At 37.9% G+C, this 26,746-nt stretch overlaps 1 protein-coding gene across 34 annotated transcripts in view; it reads left to right on the top strand.

Moving 5' to 3' along the window:
- tcf7l2 (transcription factor 7 like 2) overlaps window positions 1-24,971 on the top strand; it is a 180,518-nt gene extending 155,547 nt beyond the window's left edge. For 3 of the 34 annotated variants that reach the window (XM_048550648.2, XM_048550643.2, XM_048550657.2), the window contains 10 exons: window positions 4,167-4,269; window positions 4,864-4,950; window positions 13,990-14,115; window positions 14,413-14,575; window positions 15,215-15,322; window positions 15,720-15,768; window positions 16,541-16,613; window positions 16,887-16,959; window positions 17,988-18,012; window positions 22,979-24,971. In XM_048550648.2, the coding sequence (XP_048406605.1) occupies window positions 4,167-4,269; window positions 4,864-4,950; window positions 13,990-14,115; window positions 14,413-14,575; window positions 15,215-15,322; window positions 15,720-15,768; window positions 16,541-16,613; window positions 16,887-16,959; window positions 17,988-18,012; window positions 22,979-23,439 (1,268 nt within the window). In that variant the 3' untranslated portion in view covers window positions 23,440-24,971. Of the gene's footprint in view, window positions 1-4,166; window positions 4,270-4,863; window positions 4,951-13,974; window positions 14,116-14,412; window positions 14,576-15,214; window positions 15,323-15,719; window positions 15,769-16,540; window positions 16,614-16,886; window positions 16,960-17,644; window positions 17,699-17,987; window positions 18,014-22,978 lie in introns of those variants that run through there. The other 31 variants (XM_048550647.2, XM_048550641.2, XM_048550656.2 and 28 more) reach the window with 27 other exon arrangements.
- The last annotated feature ends 1,775 nt before the right edge of the window (window positions 24,972-26,746 follow it).

The following is a 26,746-nucleotide window of genomic DNA, read 5'->3' as shown; positions in this document are numbered from 1 at the left end:
GTCAAAGAAAATTTTGCTGATATTACAGAATCCACTGGCAGGGCAAAGTAAATCAATGTCGTAGTATCAACTGCTAAGTGGTGTTGGTTATTTAAGGTTTAGGTTGACCCAATTAGATGCTGAAGAACCAGAGCCCAACTGATGGAAATGGAAGGAGATAACCACAGAAAGAGAAAGTAAGTAAAGAGGAAGGAGAAATGTTATTTTCTTTACTGCTTGTCAAGTGATATTTTAGTTAAAAGCAATACTGGTATTAAGAAAAATGTTTGTTTTTTTTTCCCACATGTAAGCTGCACATTGTATTGGTTATAGATGTTTTGGTTATCATTGCAGTAAAGTCAAATGTGCAACGCAACCTATTATGTTGCAAGCGTTTTTGGTATTAGAAGATGATATATATGCCCAGTTTTACTTTTTAATGTACAAGTTTTTTTTAAGTGAGCAAGGGATGTGTGATATAAGAAGATGAGAGGGGAAAGATTTAAAAGGAATCTAAGGAGCAACTTTTTCCACATGCAGAGGGTGGTGTGTGAATGCCAGAGGAAGTGGTGGAGCCTAGTACAATTGCAACATTTAAAAGGTATGTGGGTGGATATATGAATACGAAGGGTTTACAGAGATATGGGCCAAATTCTGGCAAGTGGGACTAGATTTATTTGGGATATCTGGTCGGCAAGGATGAATTAGTTTGAAGGGTCTGTTTCCATTCTGTACAGCTCTATGACACTGACTATTTGCCGTCTCTGTTGCCCAGGCTGCCTGCAGTTAACAACATGTTAGTCTTAGTGCAATACACAACATACATCTTTTGGATGTAGATTTTGACTGAAGCATCATTGCTGAATTTGGTTCCACTCAGTGAACTATAAGTTGCCTGGCTCTCTTTCGTTACTGAGAATAAATAATAGTAAGTACTTGTCTATTGTTGGCAAGCAACATTCTGTAATCTTTATACTTGACCCTATCATGGAGATGCAGTGAAACCTTCCTAGGTGATGGTGTTTTGTGGGGTTCAGGAGGTGTGGTAAAGTGAGGAATTCTTGAAGATCTAAACTCATTTTTACTGGATGCTGGAGCATATTAATTAGTGTTGTACAGTTAATGATTTGTATTAAATTTTACAGCACTTGTGGTATTTGTTAAGATCATATCTTTGATGATGATGTTAATGGTCAACTTCCGGTGACATTCACAGTAAACCATTTTGAGGTGTAGAGTTAAATCCTAAACTGTAAGTATGAGGTTTCATTTGTTGTGGACTGGCAAAGAAATATAAGTTTATAAAAAGAAAGTTAAATTTCTATAGTGCCTCGCAGTACTAGTCTTGACAAAGTAATTCTAGTTGTGTGGTCATGCTTGTAATGTAGTGCTATTCCTGAGTCAAGGTGGACCTTTGCAACCACTGAACTGCTGGTTGTGCTTTAAGTTGCTGTTGACAGTACGGTAATGTGCAACTTTACTTCCACTCACTGAAAGTGACTTTTGATTTATTAAAGTCTATATTTTTTCCCCACCTCCTTTCCCTTTGTTTGACTGGACTAAGTGATCTGATGAGACAAACTAGCATTCTTCATATATGAACCAGTGCAGCAGTAGTTTGAATTTGGATAATACAGCTCTTGTTACCTGTTATCCAGCAGAGATCACTGGGTGGCAGTCAGGACCAGTAAAGTTGGCTGACTAACTCCTCCCAATATCTTGGTGCGCTGAGACCAATTTACAGCTTGTGAATGTAACTTGATAATCCAAGGCTCACCATCATATCATTCAGTGAATTTACCATCTGCAACTTTAAGGAAACTGCTTTACTGCGGCCCAAAGCTTCACCCTTGAGCTTCTGATACGGTTTACTCCTTTTTTTTAAACCATCTTGCATACGGGCTTTATATCTTCACCTCACCCACATGCATTTATAGAGATCTTCCTCTTGCACAATCAACTCTTGTTTGAGAACCTTCAGAAGAAATAATAATGTCTATTAATTTAATGTCTATAAAGGGAACTACTGTGCAAGAATTCTGAAATATCTATCGTAGCTTCAAATGAAAACTGTGAAGGGAAATAGCCTCATTTGTTGGTCACTGTTAATTAAGTCATTTTCTGTCTGTATGATAAATAAGTGCCCTAGCTTTTTTCATATCAATAATTAACACCGTGCAGGGGCTGTGCAAATTGAATGCCGAACATTTATGCTGGCTTCATGTGGCCTTGACTGCCCTGGCTGCACCCAGGTAAACATTACGGTCCTACAATTTGTGCAGTTAGATAATGCCATACAAGAGAGATGCTGAATTGTTCGTGAAAAAATGTGATTAATGTCACATGTTGACCCTTCTTTACGCAGTGGGATTAGTTGGGGGCATAAATAGCTTCATTGTGTAAAACGCACAGTCAATGAAAATAAATAGCTTCATAGTGCACGGTGCACCTTAACTGAAAGAAATAGCATACCTGCAGCAAAACTGCAGGGAACATTTGAGGCTGTTGGAGGTGTAATGAGATTCAAGGGCTTTGTTTTAAAAATCTTCAGAAACTTGTATAAATTAACTCTAAAGATTTGATCATGACTACGTGTTATGGTAATGTATGACTATCTTCCCTGTCTTCCAGTGTGCGGTGATGTAGATTAATTTTCAATCATATTTCTTATATGTTAGAACCAACACACATTTTTAGCAGATTGCCCTTAGTTTTCTTTGACAATCAAGGTAGTTGTGACATGATGTTGTGATGGAGCTGTGTTTAATTTGGTGACCGTTCACAAATGCACAGGTACTTTTCATGGAGAACCTATCTAAAAGACAAATCATGAGAATTTCAATTGCTTGTAAAGTTGTGATTTCAACAGGCAATGGTAATTGCTTGTAAATTGCTGGGTCCAAGCCAGATGGGTTAATATTTGTGTGATTATGATGCACCTAACAGTGTGTGACTGATGTGCAGTGGAATATTTTTCACACAAGTAGATTTCCCATGGCATTGCTTGCCTATTGAGGAAATACCACTTTTAATTTAAGCATGTTTCACGGTTCAGTGAAAAAAATACTTTTGCACAGCAAGGGCCTAGGATCAAGGAGAAAATGAGAGCTTGCCTGTAATAGTAGCAGCAGACAGTTTGTGATATTGGGGGTGGGGGCTTAGGTTAATGGGAGGTGTTTGGTATGAGTAAGGTAAAAGATTATGAAGGCTATGGAAGTTTTGGAATTAATGATAGTTGGATCTGAAGGAAAAGATTCTGTCATGCAGGGTTTAAAGAAACACAGGTTTAGACCAGACTAGTGATTTGAAAATGATTGTGGGCGCAATGTTATGAATTCAAGGTTGCCTTAAGTAAGTAAAGTTTATTCATTATAATGAAGCTGGACACATCAGCTTACCATATATTCTATGTAGTATACTGGAGTTAATGGCAAATTGAGGTTGGAAGAACCAAGGCTAGAATTAGTGTGAAGTGAAAAGTGTAAAATGAGTCTTGGGATGTAATAAATTAGACTAGTCACATAATTGTGACATGTGAGATATGCATGCAATATTATAATATGCGAAAGATTCACCAAGGAAGTGAATTAATTCTTGTGTAATTAATTTGAAGACAATGTTATGGAGAGGATTACATGAAGCCGCAGCATTATTTTCCTGAAAATCACTGGATCTTGGTGTGATTATGCTCAAACATTTGCTGATGTTGTGAAACAAAACTTTCATGTCAAATTTGCTCATTCTGAAGTGATGCTCCAAATCATTACAGTTGAAGTGATGTAATTGAATGTTCAAGTTACCCTGTGAGTCGGTGTAGGTGGTTCTTGAAAATATTCTCTAACCACCCTGTACTACACGCCTGTGATGCAGGTGAGACTCAAATCTGGCCTACTAGCTGCGGTTACACTCTCATCCACTTGGCCACAAGAGGCCATTTGGTCCTTGTCAAACTGAAGGTAATTTTATGAACAGCTGCAACAATTATTAAAAATATGCTGAGAAATGGAGACAAAAGGTGTATGTGACATAAGTCATTGAAGGCTTTGGTTGTTGTATTAATCCAAGAGTCAGCAGAATTAGAAGTTGAAAGGTTGACTTGAACAAGTATACATTCAAAGTTATCAACTATTTCATAAATCAGTTTTACTCTTGAAAGTTAATCTTTTGGTTTTCTCTACTATCTCTAGGAATTCCTAGGCCTCCACATCCTTCAGATATTTCTCCCTATTATCCACTTTCGCCAGGTACCGTCGGCCAAATCCCCCATCCACTAGGATGGTTAGTACCACAGTAAGCAGTTCCAGTTTTTTTTTTCTTTAATTTCTATAGAATTTTTCATGTTACTGTATTGTGCAATTATTGTAATGAGATGTGATTGGCTGCTGGATACCCACATATTCATATGGGGCTTCTCCCTTGGCAACACCTGTCAACACTAGTTACTATGACAAAAGGCTACAAATTAAGGATTGTTAATTTAATGTTTTCCTACTGAGTTCTAAATACCAAAAGAGGCCCGAAGCAGAACCGCGGCTCTTTGATTTGATGTATTTTATTTTGGTATAAATTTACATTCATTATTGTTTTCTTTTGGATCTGTAGCCCTCAATTATTGTGATGGCTCCATTAAAGCAAATGCCGCTTCGCCTTTAATTATCACAACAAAACACCTAGTTTTAGCTTAGGGAGAAGGTCTCTGTTGACATTAGCAGAGGTTATAAAATTTAATTAGCTGGTTCTATCAGATTTAGCACATTAAAATTGTTCTTTATTTACATCCTTTGATCCTGGCTGTGAAATCAACAAGATTTTTTTGTTCTGGTCAAATGAAAGTGAGCTTCCAACAGCCGAAGTTTTCAGTTTTTTTTCTTTCTTTCGTTTCAGGCAAGGTCAACCTGTTTATCCAATCACAACAGGGGGATTTCGACATCCTTACCCCACTGCGCTAACCGTCAATGCTTCCATGTCAAGGTGGGTACACTCATCTTGATGTCCATCAACTCTTCATTTTATTTTAAGAAGATAATATTCCACCATTTTCTTAACAGCTCTTTAATTTTAATCATCATGTCATTGTCTTTGCTCATTGAGGACAGGCATTGCATTTTTCATTATCGCAATGGGAGAATTGGCATGTGCAATTTACATTGTCCTCATAATAAATAATTTTTAAAAATCTAATGTCTTCCGGAACTAACTTCTGGATTTGAGAGAATCCACAAGTAATGATCATACGTTTGGAAGGGAGTTCGTTTTTGCTACAGAATTATTGTGAAAGGAGATCGTTTATATCGTCCACAAATATTGACTCCTTTGCAAGGCTGTACTAGTAAAATATTGCCCCCAAGGGAATATGGAAGTGTCAAGAGCATACTGCAATTATTGCACACTTTATATCAATGTTGGAGTCAATGTTGGAGCCCGGGGGACAACATTTTAGCACTTGCAGACAGAAAAGTGCAGTTAATATTTATTATACCCTGTGGCTAGAGTCACTTATCACTACTTGAGCCATACTAAGTCAGTTCAGAGAGTAATAATCTTCATTGTTACATCACAGGTTAAAGGCCACTTCAACATGGAACTACTCAAAAGAAAAGTAATAGGCTGGCTGCTGTTCCAGTTACAGGCCTGCAGCTCTTTCTATTGAGTCAGTAGGTAGCAACATAGAGCACTTGGTATTGTGCAACCACAAAAATACTCCAGTTCAAAAGTAGGAAGTGTTCTGCGTAAATAAGTTGCAGCAGTTATTGGAGTACCATTGGCTGATATACCAGTGAAATCAATGGTTTAAAAATTCTCGCGGACATAGCAGGAACTGCCGATTCTGGAGAATCTGAGATAACACGGTATAAAGCTGGATGAACACAGCCGGCCAAGCAGCATCAGAGGAGCAGGAAAGCTGACGTTTCAAGTTGAAACTCTTCTTCAGGAAATCCCTTTTCAGAAGAAAGGTCTCGATCTGAAACGTCAGCTTTCCTGCTCCTCTAATGCTGCTTGGCCCGTCGTAAAAATTCTCTCATGATCGTTCTAAATTTAAGGAAAAACTAGGATCCAGTGCTGTCCAGATAGCTGTCTGGTTGACACATTGTAAATTTACCCCTTGAACTCCATCATTTGCTGCCTATTGTTCCTTCCTGCTTTCACATACAACCTGGGCCCTGTAAACAGTACATTGTCCTTTTGGAGGTCATAGCGATACAAAAATCAACCGTGGGAGAGTTTGTTAGCCTGAGAGTCGATTCCTGTTGGAATTAAATCTTTCCATCAGCAGGAACGTCATTGACTGCTTTTTGCCCGCATTTATTTTCAGTTTTTACCATTAGAGGCAGTTAGTGGAAATTATTGACTCTCTAATGCAGAAGAGAAAATAAACAATGTTTAAGAATTAACAATTTAGCTTTCAACAATTGCTCACGTGGCTCACCTTCTCAGTAGAGAAGGAGACTGCGGATTATTCCATAGCTTCCTTTACTGGCATCCAAGGTATCATTTTCTTCATGGAAACTGTTTCTTAGAAAGCCATCAATAATGACAATTAAATGACTCAGTTAACAGGCTCAGTATTGTCCATTAATTTAAAAACGGGAGTTTCAGTACAGGGATAGGAGATAAACTCGAAAATAAAATGGAAATCTTAAGTCATTCCATAGATTCTGGAAAAGTCTCAGGATTGGAAAACTGCCAGTGTAATACCTTTTATTTAGAAATGGAAGAACACAAAAACACAGGTACCTACAGGCCAGTTAGCTTAACACCTGTTATTGGTTTGAGGAGCAGAGAGGAGTGGAAACATTAATGTAATATTTGAAGCTTAGCATTCCTTTACACCTGGTTCTTCCATGATCCAGTGTTCAGTCCTGGTGGCTGAGCCAATTTCTCTTTCTCTTGGAGGACTTCTATTGGGGAATTGTTGGAATGTTGGCCTTCATTTCAAAGGGAGTGGAATATAAATGTAGGGAGGCTTTGCTGAAACTGTATACCGTACTAGCCAGACCCCAGCTGGAACTCTGAAGTTTTGGACCCCTTATCTAAGGAAAGATGTACTGGCACTGGAGACAGTGCAGCGAAGGTTTGCTGGGCTGATATCGGGTATGCAGGAATTGACTTAGAGAAAGATTGGGTCTGTACACATTAGAATATAGAAGAGTAAGGAGCGACCTTATTTCACCATGAGGGATTCCTGGAGGACTTGACAAGGTAGATGTGTGAAAATAGTCTCCTCTTGTGGGAAGGTCTGAGCACAAAGAGCACAATTTCAGAATAAGTGTTGTACGTTTAAGACAGTGATGAGGGGAAGATTCTTCTGAGTGAATTTGTGGAATTGTTTATGCAAAGGGATGACCAGGATGATTATCCAAAACTGAGATAGCTTTTTCATCAGTAAAGGAATCAAGGGTTATGGGAAATGGCAGGAAAATGGAGTTTAGAGTCATCAGATCAGCGATGATCTCATTGAATGGACAAGTGCACTCGATGGGCTGAATGACCTACTCCTACTCCTTTGCATTATGGTCCACACATGCCTATGTGAAAGCGCAATTATCTGCAGAACAGCAAAAAGAAGGCTACAAGTAAAAGTTGAAATAAAAATGGAAAATGCTACACAGCGGAGCATTGAGTTCAAATGTTGATTGACCTCTCTACTTCGGTTTTGTAGTGACACAGTTCTAAGACACAGGGGTGTATGTTCCTAATAAGGTACATTCTTGTTTTGTCCCTGAAGTTAGTGAATTCCATATGCAGTGGCTATGAATTTCAAACTAGCTACACAGTGTCACTTCTCACAATGAATGACCATAGTGCCGTTCTAGTGTGAACTTTGTCTTCATATCTTGACAATTAGTTAAGATGCTTATTCACTGTACCAAATGAATACAGTTTTAATGCTTTGTAACCCCCTACAATGGTGGGAAATTCTTCTGTATGAAAGAGAACACATTTGCATCTTGAAATATGAAGCACCATTTTAAAGGTGTTATTATTTCCAAAATCCTGAGATAATAGTTTTCACGCTGGCCTGTTCGGCCGTCCCTCAATATTATGGATGTGCAGCCAGGAGCATGTTCCATTGTATGAATACAGTTTTGAATCTGAATCTGAATCTGAATTAGAACTAGATTTTATTGTCACATCTACTTAAATACAGGGATACAGTGAAAAGTGGACAATGTCACCGTTCCCAGCAACATCTTGGGTATGAAGGTACCTAGGTACAAAATCTGAGGTACAAATTAAGAAAAGTAAGGTAATATGATTAAAAGTTAAACATTGCACTCCTTCTTAAGTGCTTAGCCGTGTTGGGCTTGATCTCCCCACTCTCACCACCACCACAGATGCTGGGGTCCTCTATCACCACCATGCTGGGGCTCGATCTGTGCAGTGTTGTGCCTGCTGTCTCGCACTTCCCCCACACTGATTTTGTCTCCTCTGCGTTGGGCTCACTGTCCTCCACTTGGAAGGCAGAGATGAGGAAATTCTTCTGATTGAGTCTGTGGAATTCTTTAAGCAAAGCGGTGACGAGGCTGAATATCCAAAGAGAGATTTTTAATTGGTAAAGGAATTAAGGGTTACAGGAAAAGGCAGGAAAATAGAGTTCAGCAGCCATGATCTCATTGAATGACAAAGTGGATTCGATGGGCTGAATGGCCTACTTCTATTTTTACGCATCTATCCTGTTGAGTCCACCAGGAATTCTGTGTGGCTAAATAAGATTGCTCCTCGCTCTTTTATATCCTAATGAGTACAGACCCGATCTACTCGATCTGTCATCTAAAGTCAGTCCCTCCATTCCTGGTATCAGACTAATGAACCCCCGCTGCACTGCCTCCAAAGCTGGTGTATGTCCTCTTAGATAAGGGGTCCAAAACTTCATAGTGTTCCAGAGGTCTTACAGTCCCCCATGCTATCTCACCGCCCTCCCCAACTTCCGCTCCCGCTGGCTTGATCTCTCTACAGAAGGTAAGTAGTTTAATTTAGAAAAATGAGCTGTGAAGGAAAAAGAAATAGTAAAAGTGGATGGAGCAGATGAACTCCAGGCAGGACCCCACGTGCTACTGTGCCGCCAGTTTGGCATTGCTTTGCAATTAAGCTGTCAAATGAATTCAGAGTTCTTTTGTAGACTAATCACAGGATGTGGCCATTTCCATTAGTTCTATAATATAAGTGGACTATTAAAAAAGCTGATATGTGACATAGCAAAGGTTATACTAGCATATACTTTGATTAGTTGAATTGTTGATTCGTTTGTTTAACAGGGTAGAAATGTGTGGCTGAGGGTTCTTGTGGTACACTGGTAGTGTACCTGCCTCTAGGCCAGAAGAACTGGTATCAAGTCCCACCTGCTCCAGAGGTGTGCGATTGTATCTCTGAACAGGTTGATTTAGAACATGTCTAGAAACAAGGAGAATGGATTTTACTTAGTGAATAGGAGTCTGGGTAGGCCTTTCAGTTCATTGAGTGTGCTCCCTCATTCAAAATGGTTGTGGCTGATTCTCAACAGCATACTCTTGCTACTTCTGCATGACCTTTGAAATCTTTAGCTTCTAGAAATCTAATGACTTCACTGTTATTGTTCGCGATAGTGAATTCTGCAGGTTTGCCAGCCTCTTTGTGAAGATATTTCTCCTTATCTCAGGCTGAAATGACCTATTTTGTCTCTACTAAATACCAAAGTGGCTCCGCTAATGTGTTCTTGGGGGTGTGCATAAAATAGATTGGATGGCTAGCCTACACCCTTGCCCGACATTCCTTGAAACAGAGAAGACTGAGGGACAACATGGAGTGAAATATGCAAACTTGTGGGGGTAGAGATGGAGTAGACAGGTCAAACCTGTTTCCCTTGGCAGAGAGTTCAAAATCCAGGGGTCGTGGATTCAAGCTGAGTGGTAGAGGATTAGAGGGAATGTCAGGAAAAACGTTTCTATGCAGGGGTTGGTGGGTGTAGGAATTTACTTCCTGAGATTTTGGTGGAGGCAGAGACCTTAAATATTTTTCAAAATGTACCCCAATCTGCATCTGAAGTGCAGTAAACAACAGATCTTGTGCAGGAAGATGGGATTGGAAATGGCATCTGGATGTCATTGAGTCAGCATAGGCATTGTGGGCCAAATGGCCCACTTCTGGGTTGTAGCATTTCTTTGATTCTATCTTCTGACGCTACTGTGTAATGTGCTAGAATGAGCTGTTCACTACTTCACCTCTCCCCTCCTCACCACTACCACAGGTACACTTCTGATGTGCATGTTGTCATCCTTTCTTGTACTTAGCATGAATCATGCATGCTGTGTTTCAGATTGGTGACACTCTGCTTCTGGGCCCAAGCAGACACATATCTGAATCCATTTGGAAAGCTGGCAAAAGTGAACCAGAATTGAATTAAATAAACAGCATATTTCCACATATGTATTACTATCATAGCACACAAACACTAGTTTATTTCAGGCAAATTATTCATCCCAGTCTTTGTGTCTCTTGGCCAGCTCATCCAGTAAAGGTCAAAGGACACATCTGTATTTTGTTGCAAAAAAGCCAGCAGTTTTCTGTACATGTGTATACCACACTGGCTAGCTCATTGACAAGTTACCTACTTAAATATATTCTGTGGCAAAGACTAAATTGTACATAAATTTGTACTGCCTATCCCTTTTAAAAATTTGCTTCCTATTTTAGGAAATTGCGTTTATTTAAATTGAGTTTGGGAGAGCAGAGTAACTGGTCATAGGCCTGTGTCTGCATCTCTCTGTTTAGCTAGGTAACATGGGCACAACTCTTCTTTTGAATTTTGTTCGTATAAGCTAAGCACTTTTATTTTACGTTCTGCTTATGTCGAACTAAAGCCACTGTTGATATGATTTTGAAACGGTTGGTGAATTCAGAATACTTTGACTTTAAAATTTACTTACACAGGATCCCTCCAGAAATTATTTTCACATTATATACCGGTTTAGTCTTTTATCCTCATAACCTGTATTTGTGCTTGCACTGAATCCATCCCCGTCGCAGTAAATTAATTTAGCCCCTTTTGCCCAACATTTACTTTTTTAATCTATAAATCTTAATTCTGTGTTCACATTGTTAAGCAGTACAGTGGAGATTATCCATTCCTGTCTGGTGGTCTCACTTAATTGTGCAACGTGGAACCTGAATGCTGACACCAAATTACAATTGCAGGTTTCAGTATAATTGTATAATTATGGTATTAGTAAACTGCATTGTAGCAGTAATGAGACCCTTTTAATGGAAAAATGCAATAATTTTCACAAGGTTTAATAGTGCCAGCCACGTAAAATTTAAATGAGTATTTAGTAATACTGGAGGTAAAATAAAAGAAGTAATGAGATATTGTAAATCTGTATGTAACTTTAACTAGGCAAAGTAGCTGCCATGGAAGATAAAATATGTATGCACTAAACTTCATAACGCATCAACATTACCACACTGGTTTCTGGCTCTACGTACAGTATTAATGTCCATATGTATGCACAACAAATACAAACATACAAAACCAATAAGAGAGACTGGTAATTGATGACACATCAAAGCTCTTGGAAGCTGATGTTTAGAACTTGAAAAGCTACTGTTTTGATCGGAGCTCTGACTTCGTCACAGCCCCAATTAATCCAATACTAGCTAATTTCCCAGTGGCTACAAGTATATTTACAAACTACTCCATAGCACTGTATTTAAGCAATAACTAATTGCTCCTAATGATGGGTTTATTTTCTGTTCATCTGATTTAGAGTTCAGCTAATTTAATTGGTGGAGGGTTAGACTTTACTGATGGGCTGAAACAGCTAATGCATTTTGATGATAGCTGTTAATTAAATTAGCATAGATTATTAGGCGAGGCTCCCCATCTCCAGAGACTTAGTAGATGCATTTGTGAAAGTACAACATTAGATAAGGGCAGGATAAATTAACCATTTAAAATGAACAATTTCCAGAGGCTTAGCAGAATAATAAAAATGTTTGTCACAAAATTGCAAAATATGATTTTAAGAATGTAATAGAAATATTTACAATTTTCCAGCATCGTAGCTGTCAGTGTGACAGCTGTAAGATGAGTGAACGGTGTACATCGTAGAACAGGGTAAAAGGGATAGGATTAATTTCTGGGTATGCGTGCCTATCTTTCGTTTGTTTTACTCCTGTTTTTGGGAGGGAAGACGTGTAGAAGAGTATGGGGAGGGATCAAGTTGTCAGGGAAGGAATACGATTTGTGCACTTGTGAAGGAATCATTAAAGCAACTTAACAGTTTTTCAGCAGTTTTTCCTGTAGGGGCATACATTAGTTATTCAGATGAAAAAGAAATAGAAGGCATTTGTGTGGTAGCAGGGTGATTGAAATACACGTCTGTATTATTCGAATGACATCCATAGGAAATGTAGACGCCATGCCCTGCCAGAGCATGCCTTTTGATATTTATTCCATCCAGTAGTAGGGCAGTGATTTCTTGGAATTAAGTGATGGGTCATTATACTTTAAACACAGCAGAGAGGCATAGACTGGCAATTAAATAGCAATAGCTGACACTCACTTGTGCCACCCTGTGACCCTGTTAGATTGAGATGTTAGAGCTTCGGGGCCCCTCAGCCTAGTAAATTGGCTGAAGGTGCTTCTCCTGACTAGGGTCCGCTCTGAAATATGCTGCCTTCAAAGAGATAGGCATCATGTATAAACCATAATGTGGGTTTGTGGTGGTTTAGAAAGCTCAGGAAAATTGAGCTTGGAAAAGATGAGAGATAACAACTGCACAGGGAGAGGAGGGGGAATAATGACAAACTAGCTGCAACTCAAAGAGGCTGTTTTTTTTACTGCAAGGGGGAGAAAAGCTTCCCACAGCTCTCACATAAAACAAAGCCAAGCAGATGACATGCAGTTAACAGAAAAATGTCAACAGTGAAATAAAGTGAGAGTGAATGCAATAGAAACCCCAGAGACACTGTGGAACAAAAATGAGTTTGTTCGTAACATGGCCTGCAAGTTTTTGCACATCATTATATTCTGGCTTGCAGCCATGAAAGCAGTCAAGATTTTTTCATAATTAGCTGTTTAGAATTTAAAGTTTTTACAATGGAATGTATATAATAAAATATAGTAAATGTGGTTTCCTTGTTCAGTTGCAGATATATCTTTTAAATAATGCAATAGCAATACCAAATTTCAACTATTTTGTAGATAGTGTCGTAGTAATCACCTTATGATAGATTGACATTTTATAGTGTCCATTAACTTCTGAACTCTCATAAGTCTCTTCAGGTAATGAAATGAATGTATCCACTTCATTGCATGAAGAATAATACTCTTGAGCTTTTTGAAAGCCCTAGTGTGCTATAAAATACTTCACCTGTGTACTGTCTTATGTTTTGTGGTAACTCTAAATGGTATTTTCACTGCTCACTCTGCTAATACTTAATGCTAGAAAAAAGTCTGTGTCTGTCAGCTAACACAATAACAACCTCCCACATGCTGTGTAATTGGACACAAATGTTCACTCCAAAATCATTTTACTATATTTTGAAAAGAAGCAGTAAATAAACCATTATTACATTAATAGGAAATGATGTTCTTGGTTTGATTCATGGAATATTTTGATGTATCTCAAATTCAACTGATTTCAATAATACTAGAAATTGTGATTTAACTATATAAATAATTTGGATAGGTTATGTTACAAACATTGTCAAAGGGGCTAAATCAAAGCTGCCCTTGCCTTTTTTAAAAAAAAGTACAGAGTTGTATAAGAGAACATCTTGGAATTTATGTTTCATAATCTGTATTTCTGCAGCATATACATTGTATTTTTTAATCATGAAATACTGTTAGCAGTCTCAAAGTCAACCTGACAGTCATGTAATGATGATTCATTTTATGTTATTAATCACGACTACATAGAGTGATTGTGACAGCTTGTGCTTGCATGTATGCTTGCTTATATATCAAATGTACCCATCCCTCCCGTTCATTCATTTCTGTTCTGTTGATTTACACAGTTTTCTCTCTGGTAGGTTCCCCCCACACATGGTTCCACCACATCACAGTTTACACACAACGGGAATTCCTCATCCGGCCATTGTCACACCAACTGTCAAACAAGAGTCTTCCCAGAGTGACATCGGATCCCTCAATAATTCGTGAGTCCTAATTTTTGTTTTTGTTTTAAAAGACTGGTATGTTAGCTTTGCAAATAGTTCATAACTTCAAGATGTTATTAAAATAGCCCTATGTTCCCTGTTAAAACCTTCATGAAAATGTCAAAAGAATGGGTATCATGCTGCTTCGATTATAAAATGTTGACACTCCAGCTTTTTAATAGTGTGCTTTTAATTTGATTGTAACATTGAATCATTTTAAAATGCAGCCTTTTTAGAAGTGAGATAATTATTTTCATTTCCACTGCTGAAGTCTGGAATGATTCTCATTTTTTTCAGAAAACATCATCAGGATGCCAAAAAAGAAGAGGAAAAGAAAAAGCCACACATAAAGAAACCTCTCAATGCATTCATGTTGTACATGAAGGAAATGAGAGCGAAGGTAGTAGCAGAGTGCACGCTGAAAGAAAGTGCAGCCATCAATCAGATCCTTGGCCGAAGGGTATGTAACCTCAGCTATTGATAAGAACTTGCACAAGACCAAGTTCAAACATAACCTTTGTGACCAGGGCAGTGTCAATTTTTACATTGACCTTGAACTTTTTCATGTTGAATGTCCAGATTGACACACTTTAGGAATTGGAGGCAAGTGTTTCCACTAATATGAATGAGGCAGCTTGTGATAAACTGATGCTTTTACCAAGAACGTATAAGCAATTCTGTTAAACTAATGTTGAGATGAGCATTATACAGATGTAGTAAATAGCTGTCTAATTTTATTGACCTCTAGATTTCTATTTCAATTAAACTAGTGAAATTTCAGTTAAATTCCTTCAATCCTTTACAATATAAGCAATTTTCCCCCCTTTATTTTGTAGCTTTACTTTTAACTCAGTTGATTACTTCTTGCCTTCCTAAAATCACATAACGGTATACGTCCAATGAATCAATTTATTCTAATTTTACAATAAATTCTAATTACTTTTACAGTAAACAAATCTGTAAGAGATTCTAATGTTAATGCTGATGCTTTTCATTGTATGGAAAGTCCAGTTTTTATGCATCAACCTTTTATTGCTCTTTTATATGCAAGTAGTTAATTTGATTTATTTATCCTACATCCTACCCAATTCATTCTCAGTGGCACGCTTTGTCTAGAGAAGAACAAGCAAAGTACTACGAGTTAGCCAGAAAGGAACGGCAGCTTCATATGCAACTCTACCCAGGCTGGTCAGCACGAGATAACTATGTGAGTTCAATTCCCTAATACGTTCCCTGCTCTGTTTCCCCCATCCTTCGCTCCCTTGTTCTTTATAGGCCCAGCAGACATCTTGGTTAATATTACAAATAATAACCATGATGAAACCAACAGTGTCCTCTCATGTTCAGATCCTTGTGCACGTCAGAGGGCTGTTCTTCGTTAACTTTTGTTTCTTAGTGTTGATTGGCAGAAGCATTTTTTTTAGTTAGATCAGTATTTATTGCTCATCCCTAATTCGCCTGGTTGTGATCTGCCTTGGAGTGCTGCTGTCCTTGGGGTTGTATTCCTCTAAGGTGTTTCAGATAATGCTGTGGTTTTTGTGAACCTAGTGGACAAACAGATCTGTTTTCTTCCCTTCTCCATTTTTTTTCTCTCTCGCTATTAGGGCAAGAGGAAGAAGAGGAAAAGGGAAAAGCAGGCAGGGGAAACCAATGGTAAGTAGACAGCACTTGTGTTCCAGAATAAAGGGCACCCTTCACATAATAGAATAACAACTTTTAATCAGATTAAACCTTAGCTGGCTGCTAACCATGTTTTATAACATTGTTAATTGTAATACTTGAAGTTTTAATTTTATGGCTGGTTTGCCTTTCCAAGAGTGATAAAGTAATCAGTGCATGAATTATAGACATTACAGTGCTTGTTTTTGTAGAACTCTTGTAAAAATAAAATAATGAATGCATTAGCAATTGTAACTTATTTTAAAGCTTGTTGTATGTACTTGCTGTCTTGTAGTGACATTTATTAATTTGGGCTGTACCTGTTTTCTGATGTATCCTCCACGTAATTAGCCTTACCTGCTGACTAATCCCATTATCCTACTTCACATTTGCTGTCAGAAGACCTGCATGTAAAATTGACTCTGCTATCTAGCTTCTTTTTGCAATGCACTTTAACCTCTTAGCTTGATTCATAGCCTAACATTCCTGCTGGCAGCAACCAGCAGGTTCTTTATTCAGTCCACTTACTACTTTTTGTCAATTCTGATTGAAATCTACTATAAAATAATTCTAATTTGTATCGCCACACAATATTGGTGCTTTTTAAATGGGTGCAAAACACAGCTGTGATTTTAATACATATTTATGAAATTAGAGGGCATTACTGATCACTGGTAAAAAATACATTGATTTATTCCTTTTTGTTTTCTTGTCTCTCTTTCTTCCTTTTCTGTCTCCTCTGCTCGCTTTCTTCCAATTTGTTCAGATCTGAGCGCTCCTAAGAAATGCCGAGCGCGCTTTGGCCTTGATCAACAGAATAACTGGTGCGGCCCGTGCAGGTGTGTATCGTTTTCCCAGGTTTGCTATGGTTGGTTTCAGCTGGGTTAAATTGGTACTTTCCCCTTCTTGCTATCACTGTTTCAGTGTTTTTTTTAAATTGGATGCTGATACTTACCCTTGCATCTATTGTTGCCAGGAAGTGTGAATTTTGTTTTTGAAGTGATGAGGGGAGAATGCCAACTTGGCCAGCTAAACCACTAGCTCTGGCTGAGATGTCACATCCAGTGAGCAGTATCCTCCATTTGTTGTTTTTGTTTACTTCATGCTAACAGATGCAAATACTCCAAAGAAGTGTCGGGCATTGTTCGGGCTAGACCAACAGAGTTTATGGTGCAAACCTTGCAGGTATACTCCCATTAGGCCTTCCGGAATTAAATATGCCCTTTATTGGATTTGTAGTGCATTCGTGTGACTTTCCTGTGCTCTAATGTGCTAATATTCTATAGCTTATTGCAGATTTTTCTTTTTACTTTCCTTTTCTTTTTTTTTACCTGTTGCCTTTTATTAGCAGCATCGGTCTGTCTCCTTGCAAGCACTGTCCACTTCCTTTTAACCTCCACCCCCTTTAACCTCCACCTTTACCTGGCCCTCCCCAAATCGTGGTTATGATGGGCCTGTGACCTTGTGTCGGAGATTGGTGCAGTGAACCATAGACAGAGGAGAGAGAAGTGTTGTTCTTAAAAACTGGCTCTAACTGCTAACCTCCATGGTTCATAAAAATCTGTATATGTATGTCCACATATATATTTCTCACCTAGTTTCCGGTGAATGCGTACACAATGCAGTTCAAAGTGTACAACATGTACTGATGTGCATGAGTCCATTTTGATCAGTAAATGTGAAATTTCATCATCTAGTGCTACTATTTTGTTTACAGAAACTGTTATCTTATTGATAAAATAGTCGTCTCTCCTGAGTAATTATCACAGATTTGTACAACAGATAAGTTTCCAAGAAGCAGAAAGGTATTTGTGCACTCCAGTAACAATGTTTTTACATTTTTATGTATTAATCGCCAATTTATTTTTAGTAATTGGGCGTCATACCAGCTACAAGCTCGTTCAGAGGAAACTTTCATTTTCAGGCGAGTGCAAAATCTGTTGGAATATCTTTTTAAGTAACACAATTAAATTTCTCTTTTAGTTTTCTTACAATTCGGTTTAACTAAACAAACTCAGACATCAAATGGTCAAAGGCTTATCCACCACAGCTAATCTGGGTACTCTAGAACTTTTCAAACTACTCCAGTTGCCAATTCTCTAATTCTTAGGACTTGGCTGGGTAGAGGGAATAAATGTTTTGTCCTGTTTATATACACCTTTCCTGTTGACTGCATTTGGTTAAATCTTATTTCTTTGTCCTGACACATGCAGTCTTTGAAGTGGGAATGTTGTCATGGTAGGTATTTGTTTCTTCCAAGTTGAAACTTTTTTTGTTTTTTTCATGTATGCGTAGTGCTTGATCTCCTTTTCACACTTCATTTCACCTAATTCAGAATGTGTTACAGTCTCTCTAACCACACTTTATCAGATTTTGAAATTAGTGAAAATTCTGCTGATCTTCTGAGGCTTATGGAGACTGTGCACTTGCGTGTTTCTTTTTAGCATTGTCTTTGTTGGCATGTACGTTAAGAGTAGCTACTTTCATTCTATACTCATAAACTTAAAGCATAATTAAAATGTAAATATAGTTGTGCTTCTGACTGAATTCCATGATTGAGGTATACATTTTTCATCTTATTTGACCATGTCATTAATAATTGGTGCTCAAATTAAAAGTAAATATTATGTAAGATGCAGCAGGGACAATTGCCAAGTGATGGACAAACATCGTGCATTACTGAGCAGGTGCCAGAGGATTGATTGCCAGTACTGATTTTGCAAAAGCAGCAGTAAATTTGACACTGCAGCTTTTCTGATTAATTCCTTATAGCATTTTTAGCACTTCTGAGCATTTTGGCTATCGTGCAATCCTTTTTAAATTTATGAATGGTTTAATTCTTTAATTGTGACATCACAATAAGAATTTTAATGCATTTTCAGTGGAATAATGATCAGATTTATAATGCAAAATGTACTGTTAAAAGGAATGAGTAAAGAACCCAAATAAACAGTTGTGAAAGGGATTCTTCAAATGATTATCCTCTTCAATATTGCCAAATAAATGCTTTATATTTGAGGGTGCCCATCTCTTATTTCAGACATCAATTTTATACTTGTGGATGAGTGTCATACATGGTGAAGGCTTTAGCAAAAATATTGAAATTGGATTGTTGCTACATTATAGAAGTCTGTAAAAAGTGTGGATAAATAATTCACCAATAATGATTAAAATTTTCTTTAAAATTGCAAAATAATAGGAATGTAAATTCCGGATTACTTAAAATTTGAAAAGAAATACTTTGGCCCCAATTTCTTGTCTTCCCATGAAAGCATTGACTCCCTTATTAAATGTGGCTCCCAGATTAGCAGGTGTCCTCTGGTGCTAGACCCAAAAGGACATTGTCAATGTTGAATCTAGACAGTGAGTGCTGATAGGCTTTTATTTTGTACAGAACATCATGACTGAGTCTAACCCAGTCTGCCATTCTCCTCACCAATTTGTTATTAGCTGCCTGGTAATTCTGGTCCTTTGTTGGCATAAGCAAGTTTAGGTTTGTTGTAGCTCACTCCCATCGTATCCCTCAACAACTTGGAGGTGAAATTAAATACACGAGATTAGATTGCATGGAATACCTGCAAAACTACCCATTTGGATACAGAACTGGCTCAAAGCTGAAAAACAGAGGGTGGTGATGGAGGGTTGCTTTTCAGACTAGAGGCCTTGGAGCCCCCCACCCCCAAAAAAAATGTGGAGCTGTATGGATCGGTGCCGGGTCCATGGCTTTTCGTTATTTATATAAATGACTTGGATGTGAACATAAGAGGTATGGGTAGTAAGTCTGCATGACACTAAAATTGGAGGTGTAGTGGACAGCAAAGAAGGTTACCTCAGAATATAATGGGATCATGAGCATATGGGCCAATGGGCCATGGAGTGGCAGATGGATTTTAGTTTAGATATATGTGAGGTGTTGCATTTTGGAAAGGCAAATCAGGATAGAACTTAATGGTAAAGTCCTGGGGAATGTTGCTGAACAAAGAGATCTTGGAGTGCAGGCTCGTAGCTCCTTGAAATCAGAATCACAGTTAGATAGGATTATGAAGGAGATATTTGGTATGCTTGCCTTTTGTGGTCAGTGTGTTGAGAATAGGAGTTGAGAGGTCATATTGAGGATGTATAGTTCATTTTTCAGGCCTCTTCTGGAATGCTGTGTGCAATTCTGGTCTCCCTGCTATAAGAAGGATGTTGTGAAACATGAAAGAGTCCAGAAAAGATTTACAAGGACGCTGTCAGGATTGGAGCTTTTGAGCTATGGGGACAGGGTGAATACGCTGGGGTTATTTTCCCTGGAGCTTCTGAGGCTGAGGGCTATTCTTACGGAGGTTCATAGAACCATTAGGGGCATGGGGGGGGATGAGTAGCCAAGGTCTTTTCCCTGGGGTGGGATGTCCAAAGCTAGAGGGCACAGGTTTAAGGTGAGAGGGGCAAGATTTAAAATGAACCAAAGGGACAACATTTTCACGTACAGAGTGGTAATGAGCTGCCCGAGGAAGTGGTGAGGGCTGGTACAATTATAACATTTGAAAAGCATTTGTATGGGTAAATGAAGATGAAGGGTTTATAGGGATTTAGACGAAATGCTGGCAGATGGAACTAGATTAATTTAGGTGACCTGGTTGACATGGATGAATTGGACTGGACAGTCTGTTTCTGTGCTGTACAGCTCTATGGCATTACACATTTTGACTTTTAAACCCAGAACATTTGTTGAATTTTACCCAAGTTTTTCCTGACTTGGATTTAGAAGAAAAACTTGTTAGCAAAATAGTTTATGCTTTTTATCTTTAATTTAGACGTTTCTTGGGAGAGGGAGAAATGTTTCGGTTTGTATTGTTGTTTTTCAGATTTTTGCAGCCAAGAATTAAAAAGAGAGTTAAATTGAATGCAACCAGCATACATGTTAATAAAAGATTAAATTGAAAGGAAATGTAGTTGGAAAAATGGTTACCAATCTGTTCTTCCGCAGAATGTTAGGATGTATCTTTGCGTGAGCAATTCATCGCAGCCAGAGCTCATGTTTGGGTTGAAGCAATGAATGCTCCATTGTGTGCGGAATATGTACATTGACATCCAGAGGCACCAATGAAATTGCAAGTCTTGTAAGAGATTAGTTGGCTATACTCTTGAAGAGTGATGCTGGGGACAGGACAATTAGTGAAGGTGGCGATTAGAATTGAAATAACATTAATCTGCAATGAAGTAACAAATGAAATTCCCACTGTATTCCTGCCATCATTTCACAATTTTCCAAACTAACGTGCTGCGAACTGGAAGGCAGGGCAGTTAACAGCAAGGAAGAATATCCAATCTATGAACCTAATATACTTTGTGTCCAAAATCAATAACTCTGACATCATTTGGACAGATCTGAAAGTCATTGTTTGCTCAGAGCCTTAGCTTGGGAAGATCTGTGACCCTAGGAGTTCCAAATGGGAGAAAGTAAGAAGAACAATTTCTAGAAGTTTAAAGAAAGATCATTGGAAGGAGAGAGGACTATGTAATTGACATTTCCCATCTGCTGGCTTAATTAAATTGGCAGTATTAGGAAGATGGAATTGGAAGAAGGTACTTTGGCTGAGGAAGACTAGAGAAGGGAAATCCATTTCCAGAAAACACAAGCAGGAAAATGTATAAAGTTGAAAGGATTGACATCTGAAACTGCAATTTGTAAAGGATTCAGCACATGTTGCCTGTTTACTGTTACTTTTGTTTGACTAACAGTTGCTGAAATTTTAGAATTCTTTCCCCGCACAAAAAATTTGAAATTTGAAAAGTTATTAATGTTCCTGTTATAGCTTTATTAAGTTTTGAAATTGAACATCTATCTGTAATGCACTGATGCAGAGAAACCTCTGGCACATGCATTTTGCTTTTGTTCTGCATCTAATCTAATATCTCTATCTATAGATTGTATGGAAAATTTTTAAAAAATGTTTGGGACTAGTATTTAAATAAATTGCTTTGTTATTGAAATAATTTATGCAATGTTTAAATACAGCTTCCAGATCATTCACCCTCAGCAGTTCAGGAATTGAGCTAAATAAAAATTATTTGTAGTTTCCCAGCCATGACTTGCAGTTATTTTGAAGTGAGTCAGAAGATCCTATTCATTTGGCAATAACCTGATTGTTGGTATTGCGTTTTATTTTCTGTTTTGAGCCCACCAAGTTGGTCATTTCACCTCCTTCAGCTTTGGTTTAATATGATGCATGATCTGCTGCTTCACTTGCATGTTTCTGTCTGTTACACAGCCCTTTTGTGATGAGGAACCTTGAGTTTAACAGCATGCATATGTAGCATCTTAGCATGTGCTTGACCTTGCAGGCTTCTGTGGCTTGAACTCTGAAATTGTCTCAAGTATGTCTTGCCATCCAGGCCCAGAATACATTTAACAGACTTCTGTTGGGGGTGAAGTTTTAACTTGGGCAAGGGGCAATGAGGTGTGATGTTAGAAAACTTTAAAGATGGACTCTATATCCCATTTTTTGGCAAAATGCAGGACAAAGTAAGATTATTTGCAGTCTGAATACTAATGCATTTTTTCTACCTGTTGTGAAAATTAAGAGGGGCATACTAATAAATAAATGTTGTTTGCTAATTTTATTTGGTGGTGAACTATTGCTTGTTTGTAAAGTAAACTAAATGTACTCTAACAATAAACCCTTGGCCAAACTGCTCCAGGAATTGTGAAGTACAATAAAAGCCTTTTTTCCTCTCTCAGATAGCTGGTATGAAAATGACGCAGACAAGGAATCCTGTTAATGAAATGTGAATCTTTTTTCAATCAACCAAGCCTTAATTGATTTGCGTTTTCCATTGCAGCCCATTAAAAGAATCAGCCACAGCCTGCAGGCCATAGAACCAGTTATTCTTGTCTTATTTTGCATTTTCTATGGTTTCTTGTTCCTTTCCTTTCCTTCATTCTTTTCTTTAATATCTTTTCCTGTCATTCTCAAATTGGTGTGGTTCTTAACAGATAAATTTGATATACTGTCATTTGGTTAGCATTTTACATAACAGAAAGTTATACTTTGTTGCATTTAAGCAAATTTGTAAATCCCTATAGATATACAGGCTTAACTGAGCCTTGCATTAGTTATTAATGCTTCAAGTGTCATGGATGTTCTCTTGTTGCCTGAATGAAATTACTTTCTTTGTTCAAATAACCAACTCCATTAGTCTTTTTGCCCTTTATTTACAGATAAATCTTTCCCTGTTTCTAGGAGAAAAAAAAAGTGCATTCGCTACATACAAGGTGAAGGCAGCTGCGCCAGCCCACCCTCTTCAGATGGAAGCATATTAGATTCTCCTCCCCCTTCTCCTTCCATGTTAAGCCCTTCTACAGCAGACTCTGATCCACAGACTGAACAAATGCAACCTCTGTCACTTACAATGAAACCTGATCCTTTGGCCCATCTTTCCTCACCATCATCTTCCTCAGTCTTGTCGACAAACTCAGCACTCAAGTCCAGCACAGTTTCAGCTGTTAGTTGCCAGAACGGGGCATTAGAGCACCGATCCATCACCTTACACCAGTCCACATCCTCCTCTTCATCGCAGACTCGACCTTCGACTTCATCCATGCCAGTTGTCCATTCCCATGGTTCTTTGCAAGAGACACAGTCCCAGCCACTTTCACTTGTAACCAAGTCTTTAGAATAGCTTTTAGCCTAGTTGCCGGTGTTCTTTTTATTTCATTTGTGCCATATGGCTACATGTCGGTAGATGTTATGGAGTGCATTGGTCAATATTTGACCCATTGTTATTTCAAGGTCCTCTTTGAATATGTAGGATAAGCCTTGAGAGAAATCCTGCCAACCTCTTGTCATTCATTGCAAAACCTTGTAGTGTTCATCACTGTTATGGGGCTCTTACTGGGTGGATTCTTTGCCAGTAAGAGACTAGTATCAAATTCAAAGAAGCCTTTGTGGAAGGAGTTGGCTACGCTGTATTATTTGTATTAAATAAGAGCTTGCGAACCAATCATTTTACGTCCATTTTATCCTTAAGGGCACAATGAATGCAGTGCCACCTGTTAATTGTGTGGAACAACTTTTGTGATGTTGCGTGTTATTGTTTAAATGTACAGAAATAATGGGGAAAACTGTGTTAATATGCATTGTTCCATGGCGTTGTTTTTTGGGGGGAGGGGGGTGTTGCAAAAAGAAATTACAACGCTATAGGACCAGTAGTATTTATTGCTTTAGAGATGCTTGTTGTATCATGTATGTTGTCTTTTAAATATTTTTCATTTCTTCAATGTATAAAGTTTTCTTTTGCTTAGTGTAAGCATCTTATATATGAAAAAGATTCATTTACCAAGGATTCACCTTTTTTCCTCTGTTGTGATACATGACTGTCACCAAATGGATAACGTAGTGGCATTGTAAAGAACAAAAGTGCACAAAATTGCTGAAAAAAAGCCATTGTACAAAATAAAACTTGAAAGCGATTGGGGGAGGGGGGGAATGTTTTTTGGAATAGCACAAATAAAGCATCTGAGCACCCATCTAAAGCCCCGTTGTGGACTATAACCTCAACCCCTGGAATTGCTTAGCCTATATTCTATGTATGTATTCTGTGCCAAACTTTTAAAGGTCGATACATCTTCCCTCCCCCATTTTTGCTGTATTTTGGTCCTTTTTAGCTGTGAGGTAACATAGGTATGTATGTAGATTTAATGTTGCTGACTAGTTTAAGCTATAACGCAATGTGTTTGGTAGCTATTGGCAAAATCATCCAAAAAAATTCATATGAAGCAAAGCATTGAAAGGTGAGAATTAATAAAACCCATAAGGGCCAAATTTTCTGTACGTTGGGGAAATTACTCAAAACTGAAACTGCCACTTTTTATGTACACTACTATCAGTAGGTATTTAGTAAATTTTAAAATAGGCATGTTGATGTTGCAAAGACTGTATACAACTGATGAAAAATTTCATTCATTTGGTGCCATTGTAGTAGAAATGAAGCAGTTGTATAGCTGTTTTTTTTTTCCATTTTACTGAGAAGCTGATGACCTTTTGTGAATACTCTCAATGTTTCCTAACAACTGTGATGTTCCTGTTCTGTTTTTTGCTCCTTTTTTCTTTTCGTTTTTGAAAACATTTTTGTAATGAATCAATGTTCATGCTGTACAGTATCTGTAGCATGCGGTTCTGGATTAATAAAAGCAACTTAGTACGTGCAGAGAATTCTTGTGGTGTTCATGTGCTCTCCATCATAGAAAATGGATCATTGACTTTTTAAACTGAACTAAAACAGCAACTTTTTAAATAAGAGGCAGATATTACCTCCACCAAGCTCCAGATAATTTGTTAGACATGGATATTGGTGTTGAGGTATTGTAGATATGGATTTGCTGAAGAAAATATGTGGCAGGCACAAAGGTTGTAGATCCAGATTTAGTCATTTAAGTTACACTTAATTTTCTTTGCTTTGCATTTTTCTCATTCACTTTGTGTACTTTGTAACTATTATTACTTTGTAGCAGTTGCTTTTCTTCACAGTTCAGGGTGTTTCCATCGAAAGCATATTTTATTACAGTGCAACACTGAAGAAGGTTTGTGTCATAAACAGTATCCTATGATTGTTAACCAATTCTCAACACTGAATTCCCTGAGGATGATAATGTGTAATTAATTTTTTGTGCATGCATATTTCATTTTCAAGTTGGAACTTCTAAATTACGGATTCACAAATATACTGAAGTTTAGGTTTTTAAGAAGACTTGCCAGAAAGAATGCAGTTTTCTATACATAGATGTTTTTAAGTTTAAAAACTGCAAGAACTGCAGATGCTGTAAATCAGTAACAAAAACAAAGTTGCTGGAAAAGCTCAGCAGGTCTGGCAGCATCTGTGGAGGGGAAAAAAGTTAACATTTCAGGTCCAGTGACCCTTACTCAGAACTGATTCTGATTCTGTTATGTTCTTAAGTTGTCTGGCAAATATTATAAACTGCCTGCTTGATTTGTGGATACATTACTCAGATTTGGTAATCTGTGTGCTTTTTGTCTCGTAAACATGCTTCTATACCTCACGCAACAGTCTGAGCTTTATGACATAGTGTGTCGAAAGGAAGTTCGAGTTGAGTCTCCATCCCATGACTTAATTCTGTTTTCAGCAACAGTACATTTTCAGCTGAAAATGAGAACAGTCTGTTCATGGTATCGTAAGGTGATTTAATGAGTTTACCTGATAATCAGTATTAAACACGGGATAGCTAATGTTGTATGTCAATCCCCATAGCATTAACATTTTGTGGTTGCATCTGTTGCATGCAATAACTTGATAATTCATAATATGCTATCAGTTATCCAAACAGGTTGATAAGTACTTCGCTCATTACATTCTGGATGTTTTCCAAACTATTTACAATGAGTGCTTATACTGTCTCCTGCCCCCATCCAAAATACCTTGATTGGATTTTTGGTACACATGATAAGTGACTTCTTGTCATTGGCGCTAGTTGCCTGTCACAAAAACTGTATGCTAAAACTTGTGAATTCTTCCAACACTGAGTTGTCACCCCAAAAATGTTTGATCAGATTTTGCCAAACTTCCATTAGTCTTCTGCCTGCTTCAGACTCCAGATTGCTTTTGAAAATGAGTATGTTCAGAACATCGATAGGTTGTTACTCTCATCTCGGAACGTGAAGATCATTTTGGCAGTTTTGAACTGGATGTGATGTGTGAATTCTCATCTGTTTCCGGATTCCTATTGAAAAATGATTGCTGCGAAGGGATGGACTGGGAGTGTAAATATATTTTACATAGATTGATGCCAACTTAAAAACAAAACGTGGGAGTGAGACTTTCTAGGATTTCATAAATGTGTCATCAATTTAAAGAAAATTTGTTTGATTTATATCATGAATCATTTTACAAAATACTGAACTCTTCAAGAACTGCTGAGCTGTTCTGCCCTTTGTAAAGAAAAGAATGCACATTGCTTAATGGATAAGACCAT

The sequence above is a fragment of the Stegostoma tigrinum genome, chromosome 20 (assembly GCF_030684315.1).
Source record: "Stegostoma tigrinum isolate sSteTig4 chromosome 20, sSteTig4.hap1, whole genome shotgun sequence".
Taxonomy (NCBI): Eukaryota; Metazoa; Chordata; class Chondrichthyes; order Orectolobiformes; family Stegostomatidae; genus Stegostoma; species Stegostoma tigrinum.
Note: the sequence above shows the minus strand (reverse complement) of the source record. Positions and strands in the feature narration are given on the sequence as shown.